The following is a 19,255-nucleotide window of genomic DNA, read 5'->3' as shown; positions in this document are numbered from 1 at the left end:
ACAGTGTGCAACAACGTGACTGTACAGTATGTGGTGGAGTGTTGGTGCCTAAGGCTTATATTCCATAGAAGAGTAGATCTGTATATGTATCAGATGCAGTACCAGGCACAGGTATGTACAGCAGGACTACAGAGCTATAACTCTGGCTGGTGATGACCATGAGGAGGAATAACAGTAGGAAGAGGAGTGTGGTAGAGGAGGAAGAAGAAGAGAAGGACCACGGTTGTTAAGGCAGTTATTTGTAAACTTTTATTGCTGAGCCAAAAGGCAAAGATTTTTTTTTGCATTGCAAACAAGTACATATTAATTATTATGAACATATAAAAACAAAATAGTCTATAAATTAAGACAAACAACAAATACTTAACGTAAATAGCTGACTGGAGCATATTCTACCCATGACAGACAGCTAAGCCCTTTGCACACATCTTGGAAGGGCTACATCTAGCACATAACATACTGTAAACTGACATTCTTGTCATCAATTATTTCATGCTTTAAAATTACATTAATCATCATCAAAAAACTATCAAATTATAAATAGCAAAACCACCCAGTTCCCTTGTGTTAATTAAAGCGTGTAAAGGGTGTAATACTGAAAGTTAGTTGGCAAAATAGAACACCATTACAAAAAATTGTTTACATCCCTTGGGTTTGGTCATGGTGGAAATCTTGTCGTAGTAAATTATTATTTATGTGGTTATGTGACCAAACTCAATCAAGTCACACTTCACAGAGTACTTGGAGACCTGCTCTTCTCACATACACAGGGAGGGTGAACTGTGAAACCAATACAGTGAGTTAAAGTGAACTTAACCAGATTCTGTGGGCATCAATGATTTCCAACACAAGGTGTAACGTGTAACCATGACCCACCCATCCCATCTCCTCTTTTCACCCTAAACGTGACCAGACGAGGTCAAAGTACCCACTGACATAAATTACATAAAATGACAACCATTCATTAAAACTAAGACAATATGTCCTTGTCCCCTGTACATGAACCCTTCTCATTTTTCTAACCAGAAACCACCCCCACAAATCAGCATGTTTGAGTTTTCCCAGTTGAGGTGAGGCTCGATAGACCTCCTAAAACAGTTGTCATGTGCAAGTTTATATTCTGGACTACGGTCTTCATATACACACAAGCACACTTTCTGATGCTGGTTAAAAAATAGCCCCCATTCTATCCTATCAGGGACCTCATGAAAGCAGGCTTGTCAAAGGGCCAGTGGTACTGGTTGGGCACAGGTCCATTGACGTTGCACTCAAAGAAAGAGAACATGGGGAACCAGATGCGAGCGCGGCGGCTGTGATGGAAAGCCCGGGTGTTGGCCAGTGTGTGGTAGTACAGGAAGAGGCGGGTGGTGATGTAAAAGGCTATAAAGACGTCGATGGAGTAGTGCTCATGGGCCGCCAGGATGAAGAATATTCCAAACAGGTTCAACACCCAGGAGATGGTGTGGATCAGGTTCCAGCTACGAGGGGTATCTGTGAGGTGGATGGGGGATGACATCATCATTAATGGGCATAATGATGTGCATTTTAAGATTGGAAAAGACTGCACATTTTGTATACTGTAGGAGTTGTATGTAATCCTATAAAATACAGTACATAAAATTAAACAAGGAAATACACTTACACTCTGTGACAAAAAAGTTGAGTATAGTGAGAACTACAGTGTGCCCACTGAACATGTAGTCACCACAGGTGTGGACGCCAGTCAGTGTCATTCCAAAGCCACTCCAGATCGCTATTGCTCTCTGCAGTTTACCCCAGGAATCACCATACATCTGGCAGATGGAGAGAACAGGATGGGCCACTACAGCATGTATAAATTGACCTTTTAACAGGTTTATCTTACCTCTTACAAATACTGCTGACTCAATCAATGATGAAACGAGAAAGAACAGCACAAGGAACATTCTTAACAACTAATTTAAAAAAATGTGATGGGACTTATCCAATCACAATGTGCATGTGTGAGCCACACCTTGCTTGCACACTGAAGGTGCTGTCCTGGTACTGAGAGAGAGGTGACAAACATGGTGACACAGCGCAGCAGAAACACAGTCCCCATTAGAGAGCACAAACGCCTGAACACAATGGACCTAGAGAGAGAACAGAGAGACAAAGAGAGAGAACAAACAGAATGAGAGAGACAGAGATGGGAAAAAAAGCAGGAAACGTTCGGAGAGGCATTGGCCACAAACAAGGAACTGCAAATGCTCCCGTTAAGGCACTGTTGGTTGATCTATACTAAATTTAAAGTGTTTAAAAAATGATTTTTTTTCAGATGGGTGAGATGGCTGAGCGGTTAGAGAATCGGGCTAATAATCAGATGGTTGCCGGTTCGATTCTTGGCCATGAAAATTGACATTGTGTCCCTACTTGCCTCTGAGGAATGTCCCTGTACTTACTGTAAGCTGCTCTGGAGCATCTGCTAAATGGCTAAAAAATAAAATAGTACATGCATTAAGTCGGTGAGACCGGCTCCACCGTGTGGGTGGAACAATAGCATAGTTGAATAGTGGCTGATGCCACTAACCAATCAAGTGCCTGGGGGTACAAATTAGGGTTGTGTGGTAAGAAATATATTTTCCGAGATTAAGACAACCTACATTCACAGGCTAAGATGGAAATCCACCAATATAGAAATAACACAATATTTGATTTACAGAGACGCTCAACATCTGGAAACACGTTCAAGGATTTAACAGTGGCTGTCAGTGTATTTCATCTTCAGTCTCCAGAACACCTGAGTGACACAAAGCCAGATTCAAGTCTAGTACCTCAAGTTTGTACTGTTGGCAAAATGTTTCCTATTTCTTTTTACTTTTGTTGATGTGAAACCTACTGTCGCTCATATGCAAAACCAACAATAATTATGCATGAAGTCTTCAACTGATTAGATTAATGTAGCCTGATCTGCCTGAATACATTTGCTATTAAAACTTGGAGTGCTGGCAGCATTGACTGTATGCGTATTGACTTAGAGGGGGACTATGTATGGTATGGCGTGATGAGCCAGGTCTTTGATGGATAATCACTGTATGCTAACCGGAACCTGGCCAGGACTCTGGTAAGTTAGGAATTCTGTAATATATCATATGTTGAGCCAAGGTAAACTATAAATTATGGACGTAACCTCCCATGTAGTAAAACAACCTGAACATTTGCATATTGAAAACTATTGCAATTCAAAAAGACTAGTGCACAGTGCCTGTGATTAACACATACACAGACACACAAACAAACTTCTGGAATTATGTGATGCAGCTGGTGATCGCAGTTCTTCTCAGTGGCTTTGGTACCTATATTTCTCAGATCACATTTGAAATTCTCTGTCACCTCTGAAGTACATGTTTAACCTCATCTATTGTAGTCACTTATGCAGATTATAGAAGCAATTTCTTATATTAAAACACAATTGCCATGCTCTAGTACAATGGTTCTCAACCCTGGTACTCAAGTACCCCCTATCCTGCATGTTTGAGATGTTTCCCTGTTCTAACACACCTGACGCAAATTAATGGTCGTTAACAGGCTTCTGCATAACTAGATAATGACCCATTCATTTGAATCAGGTGTGTTGGAACAGGGAAACATCTAAAACATGCAGGACAGGGGGTACTTGAGTATCTTATTCTTATTATCTTATTCTTTATCAATGAAGTTACATCATTTTAAGTTTAACTGTGTCATATACTTTTTGTACATAACAATGACGTTTAGGGTGTTAACTATACAAATCATCAAAAATCTAAATTTTGACAGAAAACAATTTTCTATCTTTTATGGCTGATAGCCAACAATGAGTGGCCGCGACACCCAATGGGTTTCTGCAGGCCGCCACACATATTTACGAACACATTTATTTCTGTGCTGTATTTATTTCCAATCCAACATGAAAACGAGAGGGGCGTGGTTATCTTCAGACCAATGCAGCTGCACAAGATCAAAGGCAGATAGGGACACCTAGATTCGAGAGATGATGGAAGACATTAGTTGTGTCAGAGATTGGTCTGTGTACTTGGCGGCCAACAGATTTTCGTTTTGAAATGAGAAAACCAAAATCTGGAAAGAAGCTGTTTTGCGACTACCGTTTAGAAATAGGAAAACAAAAAACGACCTATTTTCCGTTTTGATAATAGAAAACGGAAAATGGAAAAAATAACCCATTATCTGATTTTCTTTGATGTGCTTATACAGTACCACTCAACAGTTTGGAAACATTTTCCCAATGGGAAAACTTTTGACTGGTACTGTACATGGAAATTGGGAATTAAAATAGTATGTGGAAATCTTCTTTCTCAATTTTGCGTAGATTTTTGTGTCAGCAGAGGGCACACTGCCAGTTGTATGGAAGCAAATCAGTGACATAATGTTTTGAATTTTAAAAAGGCATTGAATACTTAATATTGACATTTAAACAACACCAAATTCACATATGAATATTTAGCCTATTTCAATTTAAAAAGGCTATGGCTAGGCTATGGCTAAGCTCGGAAATTCAGGTTGCTCAAATTCGAGCCAAAAATATTTGAGCAAAATAAATATCGAGCCTATCAAATTTGAGCCGAAAAATATCTAGTTTAAAAAGTTTGAGCCTAAAAGAATTGAGCCGAAAAAATTCAGATTGCAACATCCGGGATAGCAGGATAGGTAGAGCAATCGAGCAATAAAGAGAAAACACATGACGACTACTGGGGAAAACAACCATGCTTCGGTGTAGTGTTGTTTTTGGCGGCCTGTTTTAATTTTAGTTTTAGTCTAGTCTTTGTGTCAAGCAGTCATTTGAGTTTTTTTTAGTTTTAGTCACGTTCATACTGTTTTTAGTCTAGTCAAGTTTCAGTCGACTAAAAGTCGGAGAATTTTAGTCAGACTTTTCTATTACCATTTTCGTCTAATTTTAGTCAACGAAAACGGATGAATGAAAATTGTATTTTAGTCATCGTCGTCGTCGTCGTCGTCGTCATCTGACGCTTGTCCGGGGATCGGGTCGCGGGGGCAACGACCTAAGCAGGAGACCTATTTTAGTCTCTTTTTAATCAAAACAGAAGTAGTCTAGGAAGTAATCTCGGGAGGCATGTTAATGCCAAAACCATTTGTTTAAAGTATGTATTGGTCTAGAATAAGGTATTCAAAGTCATATTGTTGATGCCAAATTCAGCTCAGTGTGATTGCTATGTGAATGACACATTGAGACACATTAACCACAGCCTCATGAGTTGGCTAATAATAATAACGCAACTCTACGAGACAAAATAACTAGTGCTATCAGTTAAACGCATCATTAACGGCGTTAGCGCAAACCCATTTTAACAGCGTCAATATTTTTATCGCAAGAGTACCGTTCTTTTTGGCCTAGCAAACGTTGTAGTTTTTTTCACATGCTGTTGCAACAACTAGTAACGTTAGAAAAACTACAACACCACACCAGATCTAGCTAGACCGGAAACAAAACAACAGGCACGCACACACTTGTTTGGGCTTGCGAGCCGGCCAAAGAGTAGTAGGCTAAACAGGATAACGAAGGCTGAGGGAAAGATCAGAGCACTGAAAACAACAGAGGCCTGTCTCTTGAGGCGGCCATGACGCGACTGCATGGGCTTGTGGAGATGGAGGGAGGGAGGGAGGGGGGTGACCCTGCTGAAGACGGGTCCAGGTAGTGAGATGGCAACGGGTCACATCGAAGTGGAGGACTAGGACTGGCAGATGAGACTCTGGGACCATGATTTGGTGAGTCCGATGTGATCACAATTTGCATTGAGGCTAGATTTTATCGTGACTGTCAAGCTCGTGGGAGCAACTTCCGGGTCACAACAAAAAAATAAACACAAAATTGAGAAAGAAGAATTCCACACACTATTTGACTTCCCGATTTCCATGTATAAGCACATAAAAGAAAATTTGATAAGTCCGTGTATTTTGCGGCCAATGGATTTTAGTTTTGAAATGAGAAAACCAATTTGTACCATTTGTAGGAAAACAAAAAATGGAAAACGACCCGTAATCTGATTTTCTTTGATGTGCAGATACAAGCCTGCCGAAGATAGCTAGAATCTTGGATTTCTTTAACCAAGCCTGTTTCATTTGTCATTTGCCTGAGAAAGCGACCTCCGTTAACCAGGCTAGTTTTGCCCGATCACTTGGTCAGGCTATTTGAGGGTATCGGGGTCAAGTGTCTTTTGTGCATGGACAAATGAAATGTAAATGTACTTGTCCAGAGGACAAGTGCCTCAAAAAGTTATGTCAAGCCCTGCAATCCAGCATCTCTGTGGCCAGTGATGTATGATGACCTGACACTCCAAGTGTATTATACCCAGGAGACGTTCGTCTTTCGCAACCGACTTGGGCAGTTGAACCTGTGTGACGTCACACGACTGTCAAGCAGGCTCAAGTGCGCATGTCGGTTGAAAAAGATGAATTTCTCCCGGGTATGCTTTCTACACTTGCCGTCTTGCACACGAACACGGTGCTCGATAAGTCTCAACTGTCATAGAGCTGCTGCACACCGTTGTCTATGACTGACCGTGTCTGCGACTTAGAAATACGTTTGTGAAAATGTATTGCGGAACATGACTTGTCATTCACAATTTCTTAGCCACTGGTCACCCTGTGTAGAAAACTAGCAGAAGACAAAAAGAGAAGGAGGAGCGCCTCTTAACACCTCCTCCGGACCAGTGTTGGGGTAGTTACAAAAAAAAGTAATAGATTACACATTACTAGTTACTTTTTTTTTTTTTGTAATGCATTACGTTACTAGATTACTCACTGCTGAAAGTAGCTTGTTACACTACTAGTTACATTACTTTTGGATTACTCCGTAACATCACCTGAGATGCACTTGCCAAGTAACAATATATGTACCATATATATGCCCAAATCAACTCAAATTCTTATTATAATGAGGACATACACAATATCTCTTTTATGCTTTTTAATGCCACAAAGCTGACAATTAAGTTGTGAACATCGACCTAAAAGTTGTCAAGCATAACAAGGCTATACTGGCAGTAAGTAAAATGTAAAAAAATAAATAATAATAGCCTAATGCTTAAAACTTTAAATGGCAACATTTCCTCTACCATTTATGCTTCTACAAGCCTGTTTCTCTCTGCTTTGGTAACCTGCTGTTGAAAGTCAAGTCGTGGCTGCTTGGCTGGTGTCAGCAACAATGGCAACAGCAACCTTTTATCTGCGTTAGTGTCACTCAGGGTGCGGGGTTCTTTAGCTAGGCTACTAGTCTTGAGTTGCTTTGACAGATAAGAGGTTGTGTTCGCAGTGGTGGAGAGGTGTTTTTGGCCTGGGCACAATGTACATTGTTTCGCGCAACTAATACGAAGTAATGTGTATACCTCCATCCCTCAAAAGACGTCCTCTGACATTTTAGTTTCGCCTCTTGAACTCTGGGTCTAAGTCAAGTGACGAGTGTTACACAAACACACGTAGGCTACTGTAAAGGGAGGTTTGATTTGATGTTTTTTTCTCCTCCCGATATGTAGATTGCAGTAATGCAAGTAACGCATTACATTTTTGTATTAGTAACTGTAATGCGATTACTGAGGTTATCAACAGTAATGCGTTACATTACAGTTGATAACCTCAGTAATCGCATTACAGTTACAAAAAAAAAAATGTAATGCGTTACTTGCATTACTGCAAGTACTGCAATCTGCATATCTGGAGGAGAAAAACATCAAATCAAACCTCCCTTTACAGTAGCCTACGTGTGTTTGTGCAACAGTAATGCGTTACATTACTGCTTGCCTACATTAGCCTACGTGTGTTTGTGTAACAGTAATGCGTTACATTACTGCATTACAGACAAATTTAATCTGATTACAGTACCCCCAACACTACTCCGGACACACCCATAGCTGGCAACCCCTACTTTATGGCAAACATTGCAGAATCTACGCAAGCGCAGCGCACCTTAGCTGGCATGAAAAATATATATATTGCCCAGTGGCAGTCCTTGAGAGAGTAAGGAGTCCTTGATTATTGCATTAGTATTGTTTAGTATTACTGCTATTGTTCAGAATGTTTTCCTGCTGTGGTAGTATTGTTTACTGTTCTATTACCTACCTGTGTTTATGGAGCAGCAAAATCAACAGGAAGATGTAGCATAGAATCAAACCACATGCCTCTGCCATTGCAAAAGCCCAAGGGATTCTGGGTACACTGTTAAAGAGAAAAAGAGAGAACGAGAGAGAGGGAGAAAGAAGGAAAACAAGAGAATGAGAGCGAGAGAACAAGATGGATGCATTGTAAATAGAGTGAGCTGTAACCTGTCTACTTTCAGTATCAGTGGAAGATAAAAGTCATTTAGAGAGGGTGATAAGGTGTTACAAGACATAACTTTGTGCATCACTCCACACTCCAGACTCACCTGTCCAGGAAGATGTCGGGCAGAGGCGGATAAGTCCTCATATCCGGGACACGCTCGTGCACAATGACCATGACAAAGGAGGTGAAACCGAACACAAACATGACATAGACAGAGCTGATAACTGTTTTCCAGAGCTCTGGGTCCAGACGGCCCAGATTATGGTTCTGACGACACTTCCCATTAGCGTGGCTATGACCTAGCGCCCCTCCAGACCCCACCCCCACCCCATTACACTCCCTCAGTCGCAGCTCAGTCCCATTCCACAACCGCTCACCGCCACTACACCAACGGTCAGCTCCGTTGCAGCCCCACGTACCCCCACCTGCGACCACAAGGGTATCCCCAGCCAGGCCATTGTCGGGCCGCAGTCCCAGTTCATCCAGGAGCTCCTGGTTCTGTCTCTGGAGGCGGCGGAGGGCCAAGGCCAACCGTTTGATGTCCCCCAGCACAGTGAGCCCCAGAGGTGGCCCGCGAAGGTCAGCCTCGGTCAGGGCCAGCAGGCTGGTGCCGTCTAGACGGTGTTGCGTGCACAGAAGCTCTACGTACACTGTGAAGCCCTCCTCTCTAAGCCACCGGGCCACCTGCTTGCAGCTCCAGCTGCTCACACTGGCCTGGGGGGGCGCCATCCCACTGGAAGAGACAAGAGGGAGGGGAGCGATGAAAACCTGATGGGAGTTGAAAGAGTGAGGTGTTACAACTCACATTCACATGCACGTACTCACTCACTTACTCAGTGTTTAACTGTGTCTAATCTGAGTATCAGCTAACACTCCCAAGAGCTAATCTGCTGCCTTGTCAAAGGTTGATATAGTTTGTCAATCCAGTTACACTAGACTCATACAGTCCGAACAAGTTCTCTCAGTTCAGTTCACTCGGGAGAGAATGGGGCTGTCACCAAAGTTTCTTAGGAATCAGCCCCACAACACAATGCAACCTGCACAACCAGTGTGGATGAAGTAAATCCATACTTACAATGTAAGCCTGGAACAAGGCCCAACCCTGACAGCAATGACTGACTTGTTTCTTAGGACACAATGAGTGACACTTCTCTGTCACTTCAGAATCCTAAACAAAGCTCTTACATCAATTTAACCATGCAACCCATCCAGTTCAACAGGAACTGAACACTGAGTCTCTATACAGTGAAACAGGCAGTGATAACAAGAGTGTTCAGAATACTGACTAAACAAATATCCAATCCCACAGACGGCTCTTGCTCAGAACCACAGGAGTCGCCTCTTCCACTCTGTGTCCCCTGTTTACTCTGTGTCCGAGTCTTGGACACTGTAGCCATCTCTCTGTCTCTCTACACAGGGAGAACTTTAACCTCCTGATAAGAGCCAGCTCTGCAGCACAGCCCTCCCCACCACAGTATCCTCCCTGCTCCAAAGGTCTGACTGAGATGCCACCAACAACTGCTGAATAAGCTCTCCTCCTCAGAAGCACAAGTGAACTCTTAACATTTAACCAACAGAGGATAGATTTAGGAAGACACTGTCTCTTGCACAATGAGCCAGCTCTCCCCCTCGTTTGTTGGGAGTAGCTGAGATTGAGTTCATCTGTGGAGACAAGCAGTGATCGGGTGTGAGCTGCGATGAGGATCACTTCCTGTCAGTAGCATAGGGATACCAGAGCTAAGGAGACAGTTTGATTGGCAGATCAGACAGACACTTCCATCCTTTAGAGCTGATTTGTATGATCACGTTGCTGGGCAGTAAAACACAGGTTAGATTAGGGAGAAACATGTCTGTAGAGACACGTTGTGTGGGGTTTGTGTGAGGTAAAGAAGAGGTCAGTTTAAACATGAGGAAAAGAGTGCCTGTAGTAGAACGTTGGGCCTACTGGACAAAAAGTCTCTTGTGTAGCCTAACTAAGGAGAAGTGTATAACACGTGAAAGTTACATGGGTAAAACTAATAAGGATCGCCATGGTCATAATCAAGGCTGGAGTGTTCAAATTTCAAGTCTTTTTTTTTTAGGGGGGGGACCAGATGGGTGACCTTGACAGCAGAAGGGGGAAACTTTGTTTCTACACTGAGATCAACACAACGTCCATGTAGGCCTTGGTTCAGGTGAGGTTTTTACAACTATCTGGCCAAGCAATGTCCTGGCTGGCAAGCCTGCTGTGCAGTGAGCAGGCCCCGCCCCCAAGTCACCGGGTGAAAAATCTCACAGCTGACTCACATTTAGAGTTAGGCAATGTCTGAATGTTTACTGGAAAGAACAGTGTTTCACAGCTGTCACACAATGCTAGAATGTTGTAATCTTAAAACAACAGGAAGATTTAAACATTTGTCCATGTCATAGAATGTAATACTGTGCTAATACTAGAAATGTAATGGCCATAAACCCTTAAAATCATGTATCAAGTCCTGGGTGTAATACAGGGATAGTCAGTGTATCTGAGACAATAATGATCACATATCAAAACCTTGAACATTGTAACAACACACCCTGGACACCTGACACCAACTAACACCCCGACCTCTGTAATGTAACTCACCAGCAAATCCTCGCAATTGTTTCTTGTTCAAATGCTATCAAGTTGAGTCCAGGCCCAGGGGTAAGTGTCTCTAGAAGACACAAGCTAAAGTCTGGTTCTTTAGGATTCCCCCAGCACGCCCAAACCTCTATCTGGTTTTATCTATACTCCAGGAACCTTGAATGCCATGTCAGCGTCTCTGGCGGGTTTACCAAGCTGAGTGAGTGAGTGAGTGAGTGAGAGATCTTCTGTTCAGAAGATCACAAAAGATCTCAAACTGCGTACGTTAATATATAACGTATGTTAGTACATTATAACGGACCACAGCCCTGTATCGTGTAGATTATAGTCGAATGCTGAGGAGCGTTTCATTCAATGGCACAGCGAATTTGCGTCTGAACAGTTCGGTCTAGGGATCGTTGGCAAAATCAAGTTCACAACAATTGAACTCTGCGATGGACCCAACAACAATACCCATGATATTTTTTTAACACCAGTGTTATTAGACACTGAGCTTCAGTGACTTAGTCGCGTACCCTATTTAACATTTGGCGAACTTCCCTTGTCGCATGCAACACTTACCTTGGACAGTGTAGTTCAGATACCGAAATCAGCACTTTGTCACATAAATGCGTGTACCCCTCCTTTGTGGCGTGGTTGCACGTGAATCCAGTGTTCACAAAGGTATTTCATCGCCAACATGCTTCAAACAGCCGCTAGTAAACAGGAAGAGCTGATAGGAGAGTGGCTCAGCCAAGAGCGGCACATTCACAGACCGTCTTCTCTTTACAATAGACTGACCTCTGCCGGCGAATAGGAACCGCTTGTTTTGTTCGATCATAATTAGTAGCCTATGTTTAATAATAAGCTATTGCTTATTAACAATAGATCAAAGTTAAACATAACGAAATTCTGTTTTGCGCGTGTCAGTAATATCCCTGTCATTAGGTGTGAAACTGTGTTCGCAATAAACAATTCTGCAGCAGATATGGTAGCCCAGTCCTGACCCTGGCCGTCAAATTATGTCAGTCGAAGGCAAAGCAATTTATACAGAGACTTTAGGACTGAAAGAAAATGAACAGCGAAGCGTTGGTTTCAGGGGCTGAAGAAGGACGTAAAAGGTTGGACAGGTGACATCAACAGAAGTGCGTGTGGGAAACAGCTGAATCTGAAAATAGGTGTGTGTGTAGGTGAGTCTGAACTCAGATGTGTGTGTGGTTACAGTAAGAGAGAAAGAAAAAGAGAAAGAAAGAGGGAGAGAGAAGGGAGTGCCCTTACACATCCTATCTCTCAGGTACATGTCTCATGACAAGTACAGTCTGTGGCAGTTGGGCATCACTCAAGTCTTGAATGCAGCCCATGGTAAGATAGGCTGTAAAGGCACTGAAGACTATACGGGACCACTGTGAAATACTACAGTGTACCAGCAAACGATCTCTCCACCTTTGACCTTTTATCTTTCTTCTACCCCGCTGCTGAGTTCATACATCAGGCTCTTAGTTCAGGAGGTGAGGTCTACAAACACACATACAAATGTATTTAACAATGTCTAAGGCTACAGTGTTCATTACTGTGAGTATGTGTGTCATGCAAACTGTTGGTGAACTGTGCTGTGGGAGTGAGTCGGTCTGCGGCATTGGTTCTAGCCTTCCTCATGATCCAGCATGATCCGACTCTGCTTGCAGCGGTCCGTTGGGTGCAGCAGAGACGCTGGGTCTTCCCCAACAGGGGCTTCCTGCTGCAACTCATCACCCTGGACCAAACCCTGCAGAGGGAGAGGCACTGGGATTACTGAACACACCCACAGACATGTAGGAAAATACATGCACACACCCATACATTTTACAAAACACACACACATTTAGAAACACACACAAATGATTCCCCCAAAACTGTACTGTATACTGAAGTGTAAAGTCCACATTATACACATGAATTATTTGGCAGAGATTCAAACCCAATGACCTCAGTCATGCAAGACATCAGGTCGCAACAGTCGCAACAGAGAGTCAGTCTGTACTAGTTTTCTACTTCACAAATACAGTAGGACAGTCAAACCCCTCACAGTTCTGAACAATTCTATTCTGTTTGAACTCAGTCCTGCTCTGAAATGACCTCAATGGGAGCCTGTTACATTGAGATTCTCTCTCTGTCTTTCTCTCCTCTGTCTTTCTCCAGTATATTCATCTTTCTTTCTTTCTATCTTTCTTTCTTTCCGTCTCTCAATTTCAATCTATTAGCACTTGTAAGCAGCAGCCCTTGATTTGCAGGAACATGGAGAGCGAGAGATAGAGGGTGAGAAAGAAAGTGATTGAAAGAAAGAAGAGAGTGAGAGACAAAGAGAGACAAAGAGAGCAAGGAGGAGGGGAGGAAGAGAGAAAGAAAGAAGAGACAGTGAGAGAAACTTCAGTAGTTTTGCCTCCAGTGAGAAACAGAACAGACTGAACTCAGAGCTAAATTGGGGGTCATCCAAAGAGCCACCTGCTCATGTCCTTCTCTCTCCTTCTCATACATACACACAGGCGCAGTGGGCAGGGCAGAAAGAGTGTTGGCCATGGACAGAGGCAGAAGAGCCAGAGTGTGTGTGAGAGCAGATCTCTCAGCTGGAGCAGAATGACAGACAACAAACGGCCACAGAACCTGGCGCTCATTAAAGAACTGGAGTACATCCTGGACTCCTGCAAACTGGAGTTGACTCCCATAGCTGAGGTCTGGCCCAACCTCTACATAGGAAACGTGTGAGTATGCATCTCATTTTGACTCTTTCCTTAGCACTGTTACAGCTATGTCCTGCTACTCTCTGTGAGGGGCCTTGCTGGCTCACTGCCACCAGTATTGATCTGCCTTCTAGTCAGATGCATACACATTGCCATGACAGGTTGTTACTGGGCTGTTCCAACCCTGGTTATTTCTGGTCGGCCTCTTATGCAATATCACATGCTTCACCTCCCTGCTACACTGCCTCTGTGTGTGTGTGTATCCTCCAGGGCCATTGCCCAGAACAAAGGAGCATTACAGAAGCTGGGCATCACTCACATCCTGAACGCAGCCCACTCTAAACAGGGCAGCATCGGCGATCAGAGTTACTACGGCAATGCCTGTCTGTACTGTGGGATCCCTGCTGAAGACTCCTCCCACTTTGATATCAGCCAGTACTTTCAGGCTTCTGCAGACTTCATACACAAGGCCCTGAAGACCAAAGATGGTATGGTTGGGGGTGTTTGTGTTTGTGTGTGTGTGGTGTACTTTATTAATGTAAAAATACACTGAGAATCCTTCATAATATTTACATTTTATTAGATTAGCGGATGCTTTTATCCAATGGGACATACAAATGCTAACTTGACTCGCCAGATGGTTTATTCATCTGGGAAGTCGTCTTTGGAAACTGTTTGGGAGTCACGGGCTAACTTCAACCACACCTGTAGCTACTAGTAAGTTCCTCAAAGGTTGCTGATTTGAATCACTGTGGGTTTGGGCACAAACGGATAAGCAAAAACTTGGCAAGATAGATTTCTGCTTGGTCGTGATCTTGTGAATACAGAAGTCTCGCAAGTCATACAAATGGTGCATATAGAAGTGCAGCAGAAAATCAAGCCTATTGGTGAATAGGTTTGTTAATGAGAGCTTCTGTACACCCCTCCCTGTCTCCAGGAAAGGTGTTAGTACACTGCATCATGGGTATGAGTCGTTCCGCTACACTGGTGCTGGCTTACCTGATGCTGCAACGACGTGTCACATTACGAGATGCCTTGAGACATGTGATACAGCGGCGTGCCATCTACCCCAACAGGAACTTCCTGGCGCTCCTCCTCAACCTCGATACTCAGCTCACACGCAAGAGAAGGCTCTGCCCTCTCCTCTGACAGCTCCTGTTTTGTTACTCACAACTCTCACCGCTCTCTCCTTCTTTTTGGACAAAAGTCCACTTACCCTCCTCCATATTTCTTTCTCTCCCTCTCTCATAGCTGTTCTTTTCTCCCCAGGTTCATGCCTCAAAACATTCTGTACTCTTCTAACTCACTTCATTCAATTGCTTGAAAATAATGATCCCTTTTGCTTTACAAATCAGATGTTTCTAAAAGTGTTAATATGATTGTTGTATATACTGTGTGCATCATTCCTGGTACCTAGTAAAAACCTTATATCTATGAATGGGCTTGTTCTGTTTCTTTGTTGGCTTGTAATTCAATGTTAATGATTTGCCCAGATACAGTACATAAGTTCAGATTTATTTGATTAGTTGTAGGTATTATAGTTAGTAGTGATTAGTAGTTATTTGTAGTGATGAAGAAAGTGTTTAGTCTGTCACTGCATTAATGGAGTGACTAAGTTAAGTTTAGTTCTGGAGTATAAGTTTTATCAATCTTCAGATTGGGAGAGAAAACCAGACCTCTGACAAAAAATTACACAACACCAGGCTTAGGTCTCAATCATGTCTCCACTCTGAAGGCCAGAGGACAGTGTTTATAGTGAATAGAGAAAAACAAAGATAACATACAGCCAATAGGTGTTCTAGTAGGCAGGCAGATACAACACCATAGAGCTGTGAGAGTCACCAGAACACAGTAGCATCATCCATTCATATAGCATATATGAATGGATGATGAGGTAATAGCTAAGGTAATTAGCATAAAACTTATAGGATATCCCATTTCTTCCATAGTTGGTGCAGGTAGATGTTTATGTCTGTTGAGTTCTGAGTAATATATTGATGCATGTTGTTTCACAGGTTGGCACTGTAATATGAATATCAGAAACACAGTCCACGAGAAACAAGAAGCTATTTGGTGTCTCTGTCAGTCTCTGTCATCTCTAAAATGCCAACCCACTTAAAACCCAAGGTAGAGTCAAGGATACATATATGAGAGGATTTATAATAGTGTTGTGAGAAAGTGCGTTAGATAGCATAAGCCTGATGGGACATCAGACATTCAGCTGTCCAGTCTTGAGTTCTGGAGGGCGTATTTGTCACTGAAGGGTTTATAATTACACATTTAAAAAAAGAAACTTGCTGCAGTGTGTGTGACTGTGTTTGAGACAGAGAGAGTGCAAAGAGAAGAAGCTTGCATAAGAAGAGGAACTGTCTCTTTAAGGTAAGTTTGCATCTTTTCAGGTTGGGATTCATATACATCTAGTATATCTTGTCGAGTCAGATGGTTGTCTGGATTTGTCTGGCTCTTGAAGTAAAGTAACTCACAGCTCTCTCTATTTTGAAAAGGTTCAAAGAAACATGGGGCACACTGTAACTTTTACTGATCTTGTGTGTGTGTATCTTTATGTGTGTGTTTGTTTACGTGTGGGTGCATGCATGTACACATGAATGTCTGTGTGTGTGCATGTGTTTATGTGCATGCATGTGCCACATGTATATATTTATGTGTGTGTGCTTGTATGTGTGTGTCAGCATAGATGGAGCCATGCTATGAACCTCCATCAGTGTCTGAGCTGCAGGAATTCTTTCTGGCAGACAGAAAGCCCACCGGGCACCTCAACCAGGTCTGGCCCAACGTTTACATTGGCAACGAGTAGGTCCACACACACACACACACACACACACACACACACACACACACACACACACACAGGTGCGCACACAAAAGCAAATACATATAGGGTCACAAACACAATCCCACACAGTCACAAACACACACACACAAAAGCGAAAAATGAAAGCACTACGCCATCATCATTTTATGTGATGTGTATTTTAGGGTGGCAGCCCGTGACAAGGCAACCCTCCTCAGCCTGGGAATCACCCACATAGTCAATGCTGCACACGGACCCCCACAGAAAGGCCCTGAGCCCTGCTTCTATGTCAACACTGGCCCTTATTTCTATAGAGACATGTCTGTGGACTATTATGGGGTTGAGGCTGATGATGCTGTGGACTTTATCCTGAGTCCGTTCTTTTACCCTGTAGCACGTTACATCAGAGCTGCCTTGGCCATGGAGGGTGAGACACACACACAAACATTTACTCACTTCACACACACACACACACACACGCGTAGGTGTGTGCTCACACTTGATTTAAAGTGTCTCTCTATCAGACTTACTGAAGTCATCCTAACCCCCTTTGTGCTGCAGGCCATGTGTTTGTTCACTGTCTGATGGGAGTGAGCCAGTCTGCAACTTTGGTGCTGGCCTTCCTCATGATCTCTGAAGGCCTGAGGCTGCAGGAGGCTGCAGCTGCAATCAGGCAGCATAGAGATATTTGCCCCAACCCTGGCTTCCTGCTGCAGCTACACAGACTTGATGCCGGCCTGGAGAGGGAGAGGAGGAACATCCAGGCTATGAAACTGTAAGCTCAAATAATGCACACACCATTACAGACACAAACAGATGAAGACACATGTCCTCACACACACACAGAAAGGAGGTACACCCACAAACCTACATACATATATAAATCTGCTTACATACATTCACACTTACACACACTATAGAGCACAAATTGGTCTCTATCTCCACAGACGTCAGTCAAACTCCACCCACCAGGAAGACACTCCCCCTCTCTTAGAGTTGCGACGGATCATGTGGACCGATAGGAAGCCATTAGGAACCGTCAATCAAGTCTGGCCTAACCTCTATCTTGGAAACGAGTAAGTAATTAATGATCATTGAGTGAGTAGAGGCAGAAGTCATCCTGGCCCATATTTACTTTATTTACTTAAAGTATATAATAAGCTGGTCAAAACAGACTGTATCTGTTACAGTATACAGTATCTATATCTATAGATCTTTTTATGAAATTCCTCTGAGACTAAATACCATCAGAGTGTCTTTCCTTTACCCTCCAAAATTATATAAAACATTAATCAAAAATATGTGGAAAATAGAACTTTGTGGAATGAAAAAATAAATTCAGTGTAGCTACCACAATAAAAGTATTGCCTATTGTCTCTGGGTCAACATGACCCAAGATAATACTGATAGGCGTGTACCTGTCCTTGTGATGTCCAACCATATAAGAAGGGCCAAAGATGAAATACAAGACCTTCAGTTTTTTTTGTCAGTTATTCTTTGTTTATTATTATTTGAATGTTTGGATTACATGGATGTTGGAAAGAGCAGAAACTCAAAAATTCTGTAATCAGTCTTGAATCAACTTGCCTTGCCCCCCAAAAAAGACCACATTTTCATTTGGCAGCTTAGACCTTGTGACCTTATTTATTTATGTATATATGCAGTCTCATTGGCATTCATGATTTTAAAGATTTGGAGGGTCCTGGAAAGTTAACAAACTGTGTTTAATGACTATTTGGTAATATTCCACACTTACCATAGCTGTAACAATTGTGCCAATTTTCACATTTTTATTCAAAGGTTTAGTTGAATGATTAGATAAATTGAACCCTGGGTTATAGTGATCCAAAGGTTATGATGAATGTGTTTTTTAAGACGATAGGAGGGTTTAGCTGGGCTCTTCAATGCCAACTTCCAAACTCAGACACATTCAGACTTCCAATTTGTTGAAATGAAGCATTTTTAGTCATGGTGTATAGGTTGTTATGATGTTTGTAGCTGAGGGCTGTGTGTCTGTAGGTCTGCAGCGCGGGACAAACCCATGTTGACATCTTTGGGTATAACTCACATTGTGAATACAGCAGCCGGTCTTCACCGCATTAACACCGGGCCTGGATTCTACAGCGATCTGCCAGTACCAGTGAAGTACATTGGTGTTGAGGCAGCAGACCATCCGCTGTTTGACCTCCGACCCTTCTTCAGCTCCACAGCAGAGTTTATAGACAATGCCCTAAAACACAATGGTGAGTGTACTTGCGTATACACACACAACATATAGATTTCTGGCCCACATACATTATACACACTCACAAGTACACACACACACACACACACACACAGCAGCATTTTGACCATGTGTGTCTTGTAGGGAAGGTGTTTGTCCACTGTGCCATGGGTGTCAGTCGGTCCGGAGCGATGGTTCTGGCCTACCTGATGATCTGCCAGCACGTCTCTCTGGTAGACGCCATCATGGCTGTCCGTCTGAACCGGGACATTGGACCCAACGCAGGCTTTCTGTTGCAGCTTAGACAGCTGGAGCTAAATCTGACACAGCAGAGGAGACTGGAGAGGACAGAGACCCAAACATGAAGAGATGCAAACACCTGCACAAACACAGGCCTACACAGTCAGACAAGTCCACACACACACACACACACACACACACACACACACAGGCGTGCACACACATGAGAACTCTGTATTAGATGTACTAATGATTAAAGTGACGTGCTGTAACATGAGTCTATCATTGTTTATGTTTTAGACATGACCTCACAAGGCTGAAGGTCTTCCACCATTGGCTTGGGTAAATACATGCAGCCTAGAAACTAAAACTAAAATAAACCAGCT

At 42.9% G+C, this 19,255-nt stretch overlaps 3 protein-coding genes and 1 pseudogene across 9 annotated transcripts; 3 read left to right on the top strand and 1 right to left on the bottom strand.

Moving 5' to 3' along the window:
- Positions 1-223: 223 nt before the first annotated feature.
- LOC146267913 (sphingomyelin synthase-related protein 1-like) lies at positions 224-11,597 on the bottom strand. The gene is made up of 6 exons (XM_084710131.1): positions 11,459-11,597; positions 8,396-9,025; positions 8,092-8,187; positions 1,994-2,111; positions 1,643-1,793; positions 224-1,491 (listed from the first exon to the last, which is right to left on the bottom strand). The coding sequence occupies exons 2-6, from the start codon at positions 9,019-9,021 to the stop codon at positions 1,187-1,189; spliced, it is 1,296 nt and encodes a 431-aa protein (XP_084566257.1). The 5' UTR covers positions 9,022-9,025; positions 11,459-11,597; the 3' UTR covers positions 224-1,186.
- Positions 10,497-13,481, top strand: LOC146267912 (dual specificity protein phosphatase 13A-like; annotated as a pseudogene). The gene is made up of 4 exons (XR_014768841.1): positions 10,497-10,553; positions 12,067-12,384; positions 12,562-12,687; positions 13,399-13,481. The product of XR_014768841.1 is annotated as a dual specificity protein phosphatase 13A-like (transcript).
- On the top strand, positions 13,393-15,031 carry LOC146267911 (dual specificity protein phosphatase 13A-like). The gene is made up of 3 exons (XM_084667198.1): positions 13,393-13,614; positions 13,864-14,081; positions 14,531-15,031. The coding sequence occupies exons 1-3, from the start codon at positions 13,490-13,492 to the stop codon at positions 14,740-14,742; spliced, it is 555 nt and encodes a 184-aa protein (XP_084523324.1). The 5' UTR covers positions 13,393-13,489; the 3' UTR covers positions 14,743-15,031.
- An 831-nt stretch (positions 15,032-15,862) lies between these two features.
- LOC146267910 (dual specificity phosphatase 29-like) lies at positions 15,863-19,141 on the top strand. Of its 6 annotated transcripts, none has more exons than XM_084709019.1 (7): positions 15,863-15,972; positions 16,284-16,404; positions 16,591-16,832; positions 16,967-17,180; positions 17,353-17,481; positions 18,530-18,648; positions 18,774-19,141. In XM_084709019.1, the coding sequence occupies exons 2-7, from the start codon at positions 16,289-16,291 to the stop codon at positions 18,992-18,994; spliced, it is 1,041 nt and encodes a 346-aa protein (XP_084565145.1). In that variant the 5' UTR covers positions 15,863-15,972; positions 16,284-16,288; the 3' UTR covers positions 18,995-19,141. The 6 variants fall into 6 exon arrangements, with proteins under 6 accessions (XP_084565145.1, XP_084565146.1, XP_084565140.1 ...); XM_084709020.1 differs by having other exon boundaries at positions 15,864-15,972; positions 16,720-16,832; positions 18,425-18,648; XM_084709014.1 differs by having other exon boundaries at positions 15,864-15,972; positions 18,425-18,648.
- The last annotated feature ends 114 nt before the right edge of the window (positions 19,142-19,255 follow it).

The sequence above is a fragment of the Hypomesus nipponensis genome, chromosome 11 (genome assembly GCF_054491055.1).
Source record: "Hypomesus nipponensis isolate SF chromosome 11, ASM5449105v1, whole genome shotgun sequence".
NCBI classification, from domain to species: Eukaryota; Metazoa; Chordata; class Actinopteri; order Osmeriformes; family Osmeridae; genus Hypomesus; species Hypomesus nipponensis.
The sequence above is the reverse complement of the archived record's forward strand: the minus strand, read 5'-3'. Positions and strand labels throughout refer to the sequence as shown.

Bases quoted from the DNA above. Each gene is read 5' to 3' on its own strand.
- LOC146267911 (XM_084667198.1), top strand. From the start codon at position 13,490: ATGACAGACAACAAACGGCCACAGAACCTGGCGCTCATTAAAGAACTG. The intron at 13,615-13,863 runs GTGAGTATGCAT...TGTATCCTCCAG, and splicing joins AACCTCTACATAGGAAACGT to GGCCATTGCCCAGAACAAAG. The intron at 14,082-14,530 runs GTATGGTTGGGG...CCCTGTCTCCAG, and splicing joins GGCCCTGAAGACCAAAGATG to GAAAGGTGTTAGTACACTGC.
- LOC146267913 (XM_084710131.1), bottom strand. From the start codon at position 9,021: ATGGCGCCCCCCCAGGCCAGTGTGAGCAGCTGGAGCTGCAAGCAGGTG. The intron at 8,188-8,395 runs GTGAGTCTGGAG...TCTCTTTAACAG, and splicing joins CCCGACATCTTCCTGGACAG to TGTACCCAGAATCCCTTGGG. The intron at 1,492-1,642 runs GTAAGTGTATTT...TCCACCTCACAG, and splicing joins CAACTTTTTTGTCACAGAGT to ATACCCCTCGTAGCTGGAAC.
- LOC146267910 (XM_084709014.1), top strand. From the start codon at position 16,289: ATGGAGCCATGCTATGAACCTCCATCAGTGTCTGAGCTGCAGGAATTC. The intron at 17,482-18,424 runs GTAAGTAATTAA...GTGTGTCTGTAG, and splicing joins AACCTCTATCTTGGAAACGA to GTCTGCAGCGCGGGACAAAC. The intron at 18,649-18,773 runs GTGAGTGTACTT...TGTGTCTTGTAG, and splicing joins CAATGCCCTAAAACACAATG to GGAAGGTGTTTGTCCACTGT.